Source organism: Scophthalmus maximus, chromosome 20 (genome assembly GCF_022379125.1).
Source record: "Scophthalmus maximus strain ysfricsl-2021 chromosome 20, ASM2237912v1, whole genome shotgun sequence".
NCBI lineage: Eukaryota > Metazoa > Chordata > Actinopteri > Pleuronectiformes > Scophthalmidae > Scophthalmus > Scophthalmus maximus.
In genome coordinates, this window is record NC_061534.1 from 10,505,860 (window position 1) to 10,520,553 (window position 14,694).

Here is a 14,694-nt window from a genome sequence, read left to right on the forward strand (position 1 = left end):
TGGGGAGCATTCTTATCTGAAAGGTGCGATATACATAAAATAATTAATATTATTAGTGTTTTTTACCATTCAGGTTTTCCTCAAATGAGCTCAAGCATGAAAGGAAGTTCTGCCTGAGAGACGTCAGGTCAATAAAGAGTCTAATCCTGCCCTAGCTAGCTAAAAAGGACGAGGCGCATTTAACAGTAATGATAATAGCAACAACAACAGTGCTGACAGTGCTAAGTGACAGAGAACTGTTTGGCATGGAAAGTAATAGAAGCACTCTGATTTCCATTACTTCTCAATCACTAGACACCCAAGTGGACACAGACTTAGTGTTACATTTTCCTCGAGGTCACTCAAACACACACAAATGCAAAATCTAAACACAGTCTTCACTATCACATATCAAAATGTGGGAAGGGGAGTCAAAATCATGCTCTCATCAAAGCTATTTGACTCCTCCCCGAGCCTCCATCGGCTTCGAGTGTCATTGGCTTAAACATTCATAACGGTACACAAAGAAGTATGCCTGCATTTCTTCTCACCTTTGCCGCGCCTCCGTCCCCTGTGCTGCTCTGTGTAAAACTTCATTTGGCTGTCATCTTCAGGCTCCGACCCCGATTCCCCTTGAGGGCCAAACACACCTCCAGTTGCTGGCAGTGAGGAGAAAGTGGACAGAAATCAAAGGAGAATCGATCAATCCATGAAGGTTGCAGTTCTGAAAAGAAAACTGTAACTGTAGACGGGATAAACACAGGGTGGAAAATGTGTTTACCTACCTCCAAGAACGATTTAAAAATAGAAGTTAATCAACACGGGGTTGTCATGATTGTTTTGATTACAGTGGTGCAGTATCACAAAAGGGATTAAGTACACTTTAGAACCGGGGCACTTTATTCACTCGATGAAAAAAATAATTCTGTTTGGGGAGCATTCTTATCAGTTCATTGCTAACAATTCAATTTTCTAGATCATTTATGTTTCAGGGGAACATGTTTTCAGGCAGTGACGATGACAATATGACCTACTGTAATTCAATAATCATTGTTTGTAAGTCTTTTTCCTCTGAATTACAATCTATTAATATTAAATATTGGATACAGATGTAAACCAGTATATTTTGACTGTTTACAGTAATTAGTTAGCTGCTTTGTGAAAATCTATGTAAGCTGACTAAACTATATTGCATCAAACTGAATTGAAGTGAGTGTTTGATGACAGTAATTCAATCTAGAGTCCGACCGATGTATGGGTTGGCTGATAATACCGGCCGATACAAACTTTCCACAGACATATCGGTATCAGCGCTAATGTTTACCGATGATAAATATTGTATTGTACAGAATAAACAATGAAGGAAAATTTCGCTTTTATGTTTACATTTTACATTTTACGTGAAATGAGTTATGATTATTTCCTCATTCAAGTTCTATATGTTTGGTTGTATTTGTGTTTTCTTTTTATTTATGTTTATGTTTAAAGTTTATGGTTAAACTAAAATATCAAGCTTCACTTGCATTTCTTTGTCATAAAGATTTGATAATGATATCTTAGGAGTCATTGACAGATTAAAGTACATATGTATATATCGTCACCAGCTCCCGAAAATGCATATTGGTCGGGCTCTATTTCTATTTCCTATCTAGGATTCTATGTTGTTCCCTTCTTGCCCAGTTTCCTGTGGTCTTTTCCAGGAGTGCATTTTAAATCCCTTTCATAACTTTGATTTATGTTCCCTTCAGATTGCAGCTAACCTGTCATCCATTTATACTAATGTGCTGATGATACTCTGCGTTATGTTCCACTGAAATACAACAATGATACTAACATATACTGGTCTTACATTACAGTCATTTTACCTCAGCTATAAATGTCCAAAAACATGCTCCAATACAACTTTGAAAGCTACTTAATATTTTCAAAGGAATCATTTTGTTTAATTTTGAATTTTGACTGTTTTTACTTTGTGTTTGACTGCAAACCAGTGTTTGTGTGAGAGTATTGCAGTGGCTGGGGAATGATTTGTGCCCCTAAATGTATTGACACATGGGATGTCCTCATGTATTCCTTAACCAGACAGTAGACAAACACAACTTGTATGTGTGTGTGTGTGTGTGTGTGTTTGTGTGTGTGTGTGTGTGTGTGTGTGTGTGTGTGTGTGTGTGTGTGTGTGTGTGTGTGTGTGAAATATGTGTGGATGTCTGCATTCAAGTCAGAGTGATAGCAAGAACAAGGCTGCGAGCGTTAAGAGGCTTTGTTTGTGCTGCCTTTCCTCTGCATCATCACACCCCACATTCCTGCAAAAATTGCAGGGCTGGCAACAAAGTGATAATCGTGAGGGATTTGCAAAGTGTTATTGTAAATCACTGAATGATACTTTTTTTTTTAAAAGAAATCCAGTTTGTGTGGGCATATTAAAATTGCAATTATATATATATATACATATGTGCGTGTGTGTGTGTATATATATATATATATGTAAGGAAGTTCATGTTTAATATGAGCACAGTTCAAGCTACACCTTAAATAAAATTACTTTATGCTAATGACATCTGACCTCAAGGATGCACATATGTTTTTTCGTATAATCCCCAGGATCATGGTGATTACTCTTCCTAATCTCCCAGAGTGGAAACGGGATAAAGGACAGAAAGAAAATCAATGCTTTTCTCTTGGCCATGATGGAGAAACTGAAGAGAAATGTGTCAACCGCTATAGCAAAAAAAAAAAGAAAAAAGAAAAAAAGAAATATGGACAAATGAAGATGCACCATGGGGATGGTGTGTATGACATGTTGTCTTCTTGAAGAGCCAATAGATGCATGCACACACACACACACACACACACACACACACACACACACACACAAACACAAACACACACACACACACACACACACACACACACACACACACACACACACACACACACACTCACACACTCACACACACACACACACACACACACACACACACACACACACACACACACACACACACACACACACAGGGATGATAATAGGCCATGGCTCCACCTAAGTGCTCTCAGTGAAAAGTTTCTTGGTATTGCTTGTACATGACTATAATATTACAGTGTAATTATGAGGATGGTTTGACAGATAGAGATAGTTTTAGACAGTAACTGTAAACCATATGGTCAGGTTATCCAAGTCAAAATGTATTCAAGACATTTCTTTGTTGCTATCAAACACAAAATACTTACACGACTAACTATATCAAATCCTGTCATTTACAAAGTAACAAACACATAAATAAATAAAATAATAGATAAATCAGAAAAAGTTTTTAAAAAGTCAGAAAAACTAAGACTACCATCTATAACATTCAAGCCAAGCTGCTGTGTTGTGTTTCAAATGTAGACAGGGGAAATAGTTTCTATCAATGGTCAGCATGTACTGACTTAACAACACTGTCAACAGCAAATTTGATAGAATGGGTGAGCTTGTCAGGGTCTGAAGGGGAATATAAACCACAAACTTTTTGAAACATATCTAAGCTAGAACACTCACAGAGTCAAATCAATAAATAACAAAAAAAAGTGTGTGGCAACGGAAACTTTAAAAACAGGCAGATAGTGAGGATAACGGATTGTCTGTCAGCCTGCTTTTATTCACCTTAAAATTAGCTCTTCTCAAAACGTCTACCTACTTTATTAAAAAAGTCTGCGATAGAGAAACATATGTTTCAGTCCTTGTTCAGTCATAATTCCTGGGCAAACGCTGAGCTTTGCTCGATGAAATTTGTTATTTTATTCACTTCATGCCATAACTCATGGACATTTGTCTGCACCGTAACTAATTGTAGACATCATTAAAAGTTCTATTATCTCTGTAAAAAAAAGGAAAGAAAGAAAGTGTCTACAGAAAGCTGTAGTCTTTCTTTTGGTCTGGTGCACTGAAACAGGTCGAGAGTGAGGTTGGATCTAGAGCGATAGTCTGAAATTAAGCCAATGTGGTGTAAAATTGGTTCTGAATTTATGCAATGCGTTAAAACATGCCCAGAGAAGTTGTGGATGGAAACACAGACAGACATAAATTGATGATCTTGTGTTATTTATACATTTTAAGGAATATGAATATATATGTTAATATGTGTTACATCTAATGAAAAACAGGCTTAATTTACTGAAACAAACGCGTCGTTTTGAAAACCTGTTCCTTGAAAACCTAGAGCACCTTGTTAAAAGTTATTCAAATCTGAACACATTAAGATAGAAAACTCTATCTTTATTTCATAAAATGCTGCATTTAATGAACATTTATGATTAATGACATTAACGATCATTAACCTGTCTTTTTTTTGGTAAGTATAATTTGAATGTCCTTTATTGCAATACATGTATTTTCTAAAGCTAGGTCATGACACCACCATTAAATGTATCACTGAAAAGGCAAACATTTCGGCAAATTTAAATTATCTGATCTCCAAGGTTATTTTTGCAGCTCTTGAGTTTATAAGTGTGAAGTGGTTTCAGGTCTTTCAAATGTCTAGCTGTGTACATCTCATCATTGAATGTGGCTTGAATTAAAACAACAATACAACCATCAACGTTCTTCATGCAGTTTTCACATTTCATCAGGACCTTGAGGAGGAAGTGTTTTTATGTAAAAAAGACATGTCTCGCATTTTCAAGGCAATTACACTTTCTCTTTCCATAGATCAATAGCTGGTTAATCTCACAGAATGTGGTTGTACCCATAATTTTCAGAGTGCAGGCTGTTTTTTGCATGCTTGAGATTTACAGATAAATGTCTCTGCTGCTACGACCCCACCCTCAGAGATAATATATATACTTGAAACTTTTTCGGAGGGCCAAGCTCAACATGTGAGTTTGCACTCGATTATATAGAGGACCACCATATTTCAGATGCGAGTGGGGGCATGTGAGGCTGTGAAATGAAATCAACCTACCCTTAACCTCAGCGTGTAGCCAGTGAAGAGAGGCAAGGGTGTAATGTGATCACCGTAGGTTAGCTTGGATGAAATAAATGTGTGGATTGCATTTTCAGTTTAGCAAACAACACAAATTACTTACTTAAGCTATGTTCTTCAACCCCTAACCTTAAAAAAAACCTCAATAACAACTTGATGAAATGAGAGCCGACCAACATATCCTCGCCTTGCAAATACGTCCTCCACTCTGAAGGTTTTGCACACAAAAAAAAAGGTTGCCACAAAATTGAAGTAGACTAACACCTACGGAAGGTTCCATTTACGCTCTGATTTAATTGAACACATCTAAAAGCACGAAACAAATTACCCTTCCATTAAATTTTCACTTAGAACCAGCACCAGATTAGTGTCTGATTTAAAGACAAAATTAGCTGATTGCATAATGCGAGAGCTCGGAGAGCCTTTCAGATGTGTTATAGGAGAGGTCAAATTGAGGTCAAATTGTAATGATGTGGGAGCAAAAATGCTTATTTACGAGGTAAAGATATTCAAAAATGTTTACTTACGTTTTAATTCATATTCACCCAGATGATAAAATATGCTTAAAATAGTCTTCCACTTTGCAAAATCACAGCAGTTGGACTAATTACATGGACATCTTAGGTAGTGGGAAACAAATGGAAAGGCAAGAAAAAGAAAATGAATGGTCTTGTAAAAGAAACCGCCGCCAAAATGTAAATGAATTATCGAGAGAGAGAGCAATTGCCAAAGTGAATTAGCAGCTCAGTGAATCACAACTCTCTGATCCCTCTTTGATTTGTGTTACAAAATGGGGTCAGGCATTGCGCTTATTTCTTGCGCTCGGTTACGGTGTGTGAAGCCGCCTTTCTTTATTATTGTCAAAGCAACATCTTTGCACACTTCGTGTGATGTATTCACCTTTTTTCTCTGCTTGACATTGACATTTGAACAGAAAGCTGGACACTTATTTTAATTTTCCTTCCTCACGACCTTCTTTCAAACGGGCCTTTGCAAATTTCTTTCCATCTTCGCGAGTCGCAGTGACAGCCGTTAATTGAAGACAGCTCAGTAAATCAAGTTAACTATAAATTCAACAAAGCTTGTCTGTCACGTCATTTGCATGATCCCTCCTCAAATACTTGTGCATAAAGGACGGAGAAAAACCTCATGACACAAAAGGTGAGCTGACTGTGTGTGTGTGTGTGTGTGTGTGTGTGTGTGATGCGGATGACAGGTGAATTGTGCTTCCAGGCTAAGGCACAGGTTTGATAAATAACCCACACAAGAATACGTCTGATACAAGGTGCAGAAGTCTTTAGAAATCTGGCCCTGGGTCTTTTTTTTATTTCACGGCTTTCTTTCCTTTTTGACAACATTCCTTCCGCTTTCAGTTTGGTTTTTTTCCTCTGTCTCGATCTTGCTTTTTCTCTCCCTCAGTGGTAATACTTTCTTAGCCAAGTCCCATGAAAACATCAACACCCAGAACACTAAAGGCAAACTCCAACATGCTGGTACTACAAATTTCCATTACTGGGGGCATAGCCGTCTCATTTCTACAATCCCTTTCAAAGCCTTGAAGTCCATTAAATCATTTTGTCATATCAATGTCATCTGTCTTCCCCTTTCCCTCCATCCGAGGGAAATATTGTATACAACCAACACACACACTGGACATGAGAGCATGAAAACATTTCCAAGTAATAACCCCAATAAAAAAAGAAGAAAAAACAACAGCAGTTGCTAAATGAGCAAGATAATGTAGACAGCAAAAAAAACCAAGAGGCAGTACATTAATATCAAAAGGAGAATAACAGAGGCAGTAAAAAGAAGAGAGCAGATATGAACAAAAAGTCTTGCAGACTAAAACAGAACAAGATGTCACAATAATGTTCTGAAGCAAGAATAATTTGATTTGGTGTTGGGGATTTAAAGAAGGTAAGACGATCGACTGTTACACAGGCAAAGAACACACTGGTACCTGAGTTCGGGAGAACAGCGCGCTAATAGTCGAGAGAGGGAAGAAGGATGTTTTCCAATCTCTCCTTTAATGAGAACGATTAACAGTTATGGGGAAACAGGGAGGTGAGGTCCTGAGTTTAATATGAATACGGAGGGCTCATCATCTTCCACCAGCGCACAGCAAACTCTGGTAGTACTATACGGTGTTTTACTCCAGCACAAGAAATACAGCTCATGGACCTTTCTGCTGCTGAAATTTACGGAGTAAGATTGGGGGAGAGTGCTCCGGCGCTCTCCAGTTACGTGTACTGGAGTATAAATTATTTTGTTTGTGGATTTATACTCTTCCTAATTAAAGACTAGACTGCAATTTCTCCTGTATCTCCTCTGTGGAGCCTGTTTCACAAAACAGACTTCCTTGTCTCACCCGGGCAATGATCCTTACATTTGGTGAAACTCCGTCCAAAGGTAATGGCGGGTGGGAGTACACCGCACAACCATGTGTGCCAGAGACGGACTAATATGGATTTCCAGGGGCCAATGACAACATACGCAGAATAACTATATGCAGCAGGTGAGTTATGTGCTGGGGGGACTGCCTGGTTGTTAAATCTGCATGAGTGCCAGAGAGTATGGCTGGAATAATAAGTGTATGGATTTGTACAATAAATTATGTAGAGATTAGGTACAGAGCAGCACTCAATGAACTGAGCTGCCAGGACACACATCTCAAATACACATGTTTGTCCACACAGGTCCTCGAACCTGCATTTCCCATTGGAAATGCAGCCATATGTGTATGTGTTAGTGTGCTTTTATGTGACCCGTGTAACTTAAGAGACATAATATTTAATAAAGGTGTGTGAAGGTGTGAGGGTTGGGAGAGAAAAAATCTTTCACAGGACATCTGCTTATATTCAATTTCGGTTGACGGGTGACTTGTGCATTTTCTCTTGTGTTCATCAATATTGTATGTGCACGTCTCAGCTACCGTCTCCATATGTGTGCATGTGATTCTGACTCTTCTCACAATTTAAGTCTGACCACGGTGACTTCTGTGACTCTCTGAGCGAGACCAATCGGCTCGACGTACGGCTGAAACGCTCACAGCTAAGTGTCAACTTGTATGTGCACAGTGTACCGGCGCATTTGCTTTTGTATACGGATACTCATGTTGCATGTGTGTCTGAGTACGCATGTCTGTGACAATGTGCTTGTGGGAAACCTAAGCCGACAGCACCGCCCGTCTCCACATGGCTCAGCAACTGGTAATCACATTAAGGCGCAGCTGCATTCAGCAGTCAGGCTTTCTGACATCAGAAAGCTAAATATTTTCCAACACAAATTCAACACCAGCTTGCATCTACATTCATACAAAAGTGAGAGTATGCAAATAAGGCAGTTACAATGCAGAGCATCATCTGCGACGCTGCAAAAGCAAATTCGTAAAAGTCATATTCAGGGTTGTGTTTGCGAATAATATATCACAAATGTATGTGAGCAAATATGAATACACGTTTGCAACTACGGTGTTTACTTTGCTATCCTCTTTGACCTTTTTTTTTCCATTTCTAAGGTGACATTTTTTTTCCTGTGCCATCTTGGCTTTGTAATACCAGAAGTAACCATGTTTGGGGGAGTGGCCTGTTGGTCTGACTGAGAGCTCGTCCACAGCACGTCCTCCTACATTTGCGACCTGCACTCATTGGATGGTACAAGCTGTCAATCACAGGCTTTCCATGACCCAATGCACACGGTGCTTTATCGTCAATTTTACTCAAAATGGGACCATGATTTACTAAATGAACATCATGCTGTATTGAAAAATACTTGAAAGTATATGTAGGTTGAGTGGTAAACTCCTTAGGAAAATTTTTAGTGAAGATAGAAATCAGTTGAGAAGTAGAGTAATTTTCTCATCGACAGATTTAAGCACTTAGACCCGGTGACTTGTCCATTTTTATATAAAGTCTATGGATGAGGCATTACGAGACAACCTTAAACACTAAATGCGAGTATATCAACATGTAGTTTAGTATTGTTGTAATAAAGATATGACACCGAAATGTATGTAATGTTGACTAAATAACTGAATATGACTAAAACTAACATTGACTTGAAGAAAACAAAACAAAGACTGACTAAAGAAACAACTTAAATGCATCCATTGAAATGTCATCTTAAAATCAGATCAGAGCTAAAATTGCTGTGTAAATTCCACACTTTATTTGAATGTACATGCTGATTTGAGATATAGAGCTCTATCCCGGTGAAAACGGGAGCAAGCACAAACAAAACCGCAGAGCTGGAGGGGGTTTGGATTAGGAATGCATGCTGCACCACAGGAAAAAGGATTCAATATTGCATGTCAGGAAATCAGGGAGGAAATCCAGGAGGTAGAACCTGTGATTTACTCTGTCCCAGTCGACGTGTACTATATGCTGAAAAATGCAGGAACTGCATATTGGTAGACAATGCCCACAGGTATCTCACTGTGGCATAGCTCTCCTTGTCTCTCACTCTCATGCCTCAGACTCCCACTGCTCTGTTTACTATCCAAAACAATCCCCATCAATACTGTTTTACTCTGCGAGTGCATTTTGTATTTTTAAAAGCCCCCCCCCCCCCCCCCCCCCCCCCCCCACACACACACAGTCTTGCTACACATAAAATAATAATAAAACATAGAGGCCATCACGATATGAGCCCCACCGACACATTTTACTACTTTCCATTTTATGGGTTACCTGCTATTTGGGAGAGAAAGGACTTGGAATTGTGGGAGGCTTAACAAGGCACCGCTTGGCTCTGATGCTCAGGCGGGTTCAGTATTTGTACACTCGTCTGTCCTTTTTTTTTTTATTGCATCTCTGCGGCATCTAGACCCCACCTGCCAACTCTGGAGCTAATAAGCTGACGGTAAAGTGCAAGGAGAACACTCAGGGATTTTTAGATATGCGATTGCTGAAAAGTGGTGACAGGCCATTAAGAGTAATGTCAGATGCGGTGGGCCCACGGCACCCCGCTGTGTGTTGTTCTCTCACCTCTGATCACCCAGCGTGTGCAGTGGTAAAGGCACCGAGGGTGGCACAGGGTGGCAGCTGTCTCGGAAAAAATGTTGCACTGCCACTGCAGCCATCTAAACTGGAATATAAGAAAGAGTATTTCCCTGGCCCAACTCCCTCTTTGTCATCTTTTTACTAACCCGTGACAATTGTATTATTTTCTTCTACAAAACCGTCATAATTCCATATCATATTAAAGTTGTTTGTCTTGGGATCTATTTGAGTTTGAGTCTAACAGCGTGCCACTGTAAAGTGATTCAGTAACCAGCAGGCCAGTGTAGACAACACACGCACAGTCTGGTGCTCTCAGTCGGTGAGCTGACTCTGCAGCAAAATAATGCTGAAAGGGAGAAACCTGGACAGGTCGTATTTATAACCCCACGAGGCTTGATTTTTTTTTCCACAATTTGTGAGCATATGCAGCTCGAAAATATCCACTCTGCATGTTCTAACTGTTGCATTGCTCAATATTTGTAGGAAACAAAGATAGTGGATCTGGCTCTAGGACAGTCTGGTACAGTCTGTCTCACAGGGAGTCAAAAGGTTAGAGTAATGTAGCTCCAGTAATGGATAATTCATGCTGTGGCCCGATAAGATAAGATCTCAAAAGCAATCCTAGATTTTTTTTAAAAGGCAACCACTGCAGGAAGACTGCTATTAGTGTGGCACTGGTACTATATCTGGCCGCAGATGAAATCCCTTTGGAGACATTATGGATAGTATTGTACACATAAAGATATTTCAATAGCATTCTAAAAAAAAACAAAAAAAAAAACAGGGAAATAATATGGCAAAGACCTCCAAATATCTTGAGGAGGTCAGTGGCTGCAGGATGTATGCAATATTATTAGAGATTTTTCAAGCGCGAGAAATAAATGGACACAATTATTTTAGCGTGGATGTGAAAGATAAATGAGAAAATGTGTAATTTTAACAACAATGGGCTATCAATCAATTCATGAGTTAAGATTATATATTCTACAACTTTTTTATGCATGCAATGTCTTTTATTTTGCCCTTAAGCCCCTTAATTATACATACACTTTAATATATATTAAATAATTTATAACAAGGAAATCCTCTTTTTTTCGCACAAAAATGCAAAAAAGAAATCAAAAAACGATCACACCCCAAAAGCACCTGCCTCCTGAATATTAATGCAACTGCTGTAGGCAACATCAAACAATATCCCCAGACTCTTTGAGTCAAGGTATCAAAGAATGTGGTAAGGACTATGAAACGGTATCAACACTCAAAGGTGGGCTGTAAAAGAATCTTTCTCAATTTGCAATCGGGAAGTTTACACTTGGCTGCCTTTGCTTGGTTTTATGAAGGACTTGAACATGGACATGAGCAGCATCTGATATTGGAGGGGCATCTACACACACTCACAAACACACACAGACACACACACGCACACACACACTCTGAAATTGTTATGATCAATATGAGTGTATTGCCAGTTGTGAAACGACAAACAAATACAATGTGCAGAGAAGGGCACCAGTGTGTGTGTGTGTGTGTGTGTGTGTGTGTTGCGTAGTTGTGTCTTCCTTAAGTTAGCCCCACTGCAAATGTATGCTTTACAAGTTCAGTTACATTCTGATTATTATCATATTTATTTTTTTTTTTAAATCAACACTTGCCTGCCGTGTAACGTGTGGCGATTGGCATCTTCTTCTACCAGCAGGGGGCGTGCACATGTAGACACTAAATTATTAGCAGTGAAACGAGCAGATGATCAATTAAAGACATTGGTTCAGATGGATCGACAGAAAACTGTTTGATTGCCTTCTGTCGCTTTCTCCGTCTAGGTCTTTCACACTCAAAACATGAAGCCTGAGTCAGACTTTGTATGTGCTCTGACTTAGCAGTTAATCAGCTGCATGATGTAGAGAAGCCCCTGGGTTGGAGATCCGCAGCTGTAATCATGGTGTTCTGGCTGCAGTGAAGATTGAGGACTAGAGAAAAAGTGGAGCTGAACACAGAATGGAATCAAGCACCACGGAAAATAAACACAGACACAACCTGTCTCCCTCCTTAACACACATACACACACTATCTCCCTCCTTAACACACACACACACACACACACACACACACACACACACACACACACACACACACACATCAGACAGCGCAGAACTACTTCCATGTGCTACTTCAAAGCTTCAATTATTATAATGCTAAACACCTACTGTAGCACCAAGCATAAAGTTTTGGGGGGAGCAACACAAAAACAAAACACAAAAGACAGAGGCCACCCGCCTTTGTCGGCCCCATAGACCGCAGCCGTCTGGACTTCCTATTTGCAGTCACCGGCGTGTTCTACCCTTACTGCTGTCGCCTAGCGACGGAGCTGCAGTCGCCCGCGGTTCGAAGGTCCGTCACTGGCGCGCAATGAATCCTGGGATTGAGGTTGAGATGAGAACAATCCACCAGTTGGATTGTTCATTGCTGGGGAATCCAAGGACGCATTTGTAAGCCACGTTGGGAAGGTGCCCCCGAAAGGGGACTGCTGAGTCACAAAAGATGACTCCAAAGGAGACAGCCCCTGAATTGGAACACAGCTACAGTTCCTAAACCAAGATGGCGCTGGCCAAAATGCTAAACTCAGGGTGTCAACATTGCTGTTCACAAACCGATGAGTGACGTCACGGTGGGTTGCCACTTGCATGCAAGGCAGCTCTGCCACAGGTTTATTGAGATGGAGGACGTTAACCCTCAAGGATCCTCTGAAGCTGCCATTTGTCTGGTGGAGAAGTATGGATGTCCCAAGCAGCTTAAGGATGACTTTAACAGAAGAAAGTTTGAGTCATTCGCCTTTCATTAAATGCTGATTTAGTCAGCATTGCTGTGTTTCATTACATTAAAGTGATGTCATCTAGTATACAGCCCAAAAACATGTTTAGGTGTGCAGCACCTCCTCTATGTTAATGGGCATGGGGAGAGAGGCAATTACATCTGCTGGAAGTCAACATAAATGCAATTCCTCACATATATAATGCCATGTAGAAGCTGATTGGGGCCAACAGGGTAAGAGTCACAGTCATATCAAAGCACTTAACAAGGAAGAAAGAAAAAAAAAAAAAAAAAAAAATCTAGGTTGAACTGCTTCCCCTGACCAAACTTCAGAGGGAAGTGGAATAGCCAGCAGCACCTCCAGCACAGCATGACAATTCCAGATCATTAGAAACTGTCTTCAGAGTTGGAAAATGCATATCCAGAGGGTTGTAGACGTACAAATGAAAGCGCTTCTGTGTCCATCTCATTGTAATGGTCTACTCCGCAAAGCACAAAAAACAACATGAAAACCACCCTCTCCCCAATCTTGACATGACATTGGTAAAATTGCTGCCACATACACGCTGATAGCAGGATGCAAAAAAACTTCTCTCGGGCAGGAAAGAGATCACTAACTGAGCAGTTCAGTGTTGTTAACTCCTCTTCTCTCACACCAACTCTTCTGAAAACTGAGTGGCCTCAAGGCTGTGGCCCAGTGCTGGCATCATGCCTATTGAGCTGTCACCGTGTGGCCAGGTTTTCAGAGTGTTTGTGTGTGTGTGTGTGTGTGTGTGTGTGTGTGTGTGTGTGTGTGTGTGTGTGTGTGTGTGTGTGTGTGTGTGTGTGCATCGTGGACAATCCTGTCCTGTCATATGGCCGTGGGTTAAAAGAATGGCTGGGCAGGATAGCTAGATAAGATTTATGTTGGTTCAAATTAACCATATATGTATGCATCTTCATTAGGCACAGAGGGATCTGTCTTGATTTCCCCAATTCTATGTGCAAAAACTGGTTTTGGAGCACAGTAACAAACGCTGTTTCAAAAGCACCTGGAAGCTAGAGGAAGATTTGTAGTAGTGTAGTATTTGCCTTGTTGCCTCTCTGCTGGCCTTGAAATGGATGTCTTTGAGTTCAAGTGCAAACCTGTCTGCCATTATCACAGAGGCAAGTGAAGGTGGCTTATTCCACACACCACAAGCTGACGTCAGGGAGATTGGCAGGAGTAAAGACTGCAAACATAATTTGGAAAGATGGATGCGTTTAAAACTGGTCAGCATCTACCTATGTCACATGATGACAAATATGTGGTTTGAGCAATAGGCAAGCAAACCTCTTGGCAGCATTTGGCTTTCCTTTGTTTGTTTTTTTGATTGTCATAAAGTTATTTGACCTTCTCAAGACACGGAGTGTAACTGTTGTACTGATGGTTTGCCAGGTTTCATGAGATATCATTGGGTTTCAAGCCAGGTAGAATTAGTAATTAAAATCGCTATAATATATCATGTGCATACTTTCACATCTGTAATTTATACATGCTGGTGGCGATTTTAAATCTGGACATCTTCCTTTTTATGCTTTGTGAAATACCTCCTCCAGCGAGGTTTCGAAAAGGGGCTGCCAAAATGGAAAAACAAATTGGAAAGTGAGTGTAGTGACTGTAACCAGAAAACCTATGCAACAGTTTCTGAAAGTCCAGGTATAGCGAGTGCTGGAAAAAATAATAAAGTAGGGCAATATATGCTGCAAGGAATCAAGGACTGTTTGCACAAAGCAAACATTCAATATGTAGGCTTGTGGACCCCAAAGAGACGAAAAGATGAACGGCTGCAGGGTTAAGCTACCAGTTTTCCAGCTGGGTAGATGTGTAGACTTGTTGTCCTCATATAGTAAACGTGATTCAAGTTAATTAAGGTAGTTGGTTTTGTAAACTATAGACAGATTTACTTGACAACCAGGCACTGTGTGTT

At 40.1% G+C, this 14,694-nt stretch overlaps 1 protein-coding gene across 1 annotated transcript in view; it reads right to left on the reverse strand.

Annotated features, from left to right (window-relative positions):
* The window catches only part of LOC118285019 (astrotactin-2-like), a 220,383-nt gene that overhangs the window by 123,654 nt on the left and 82,035 nt on the right, over positions 1 to 14,694 (reverse strand). Inside the window, exon 5 of the mRNA XM_035608297.2 lies at positions 531 to 638. Within this exon, the coding sequence (XP_035464190.1) occupies positions 531 to 638 (108 nt within the window). The remainder of the gene's footprint in view (positions 1 to 530; positions 639 to 14,694) is intronic.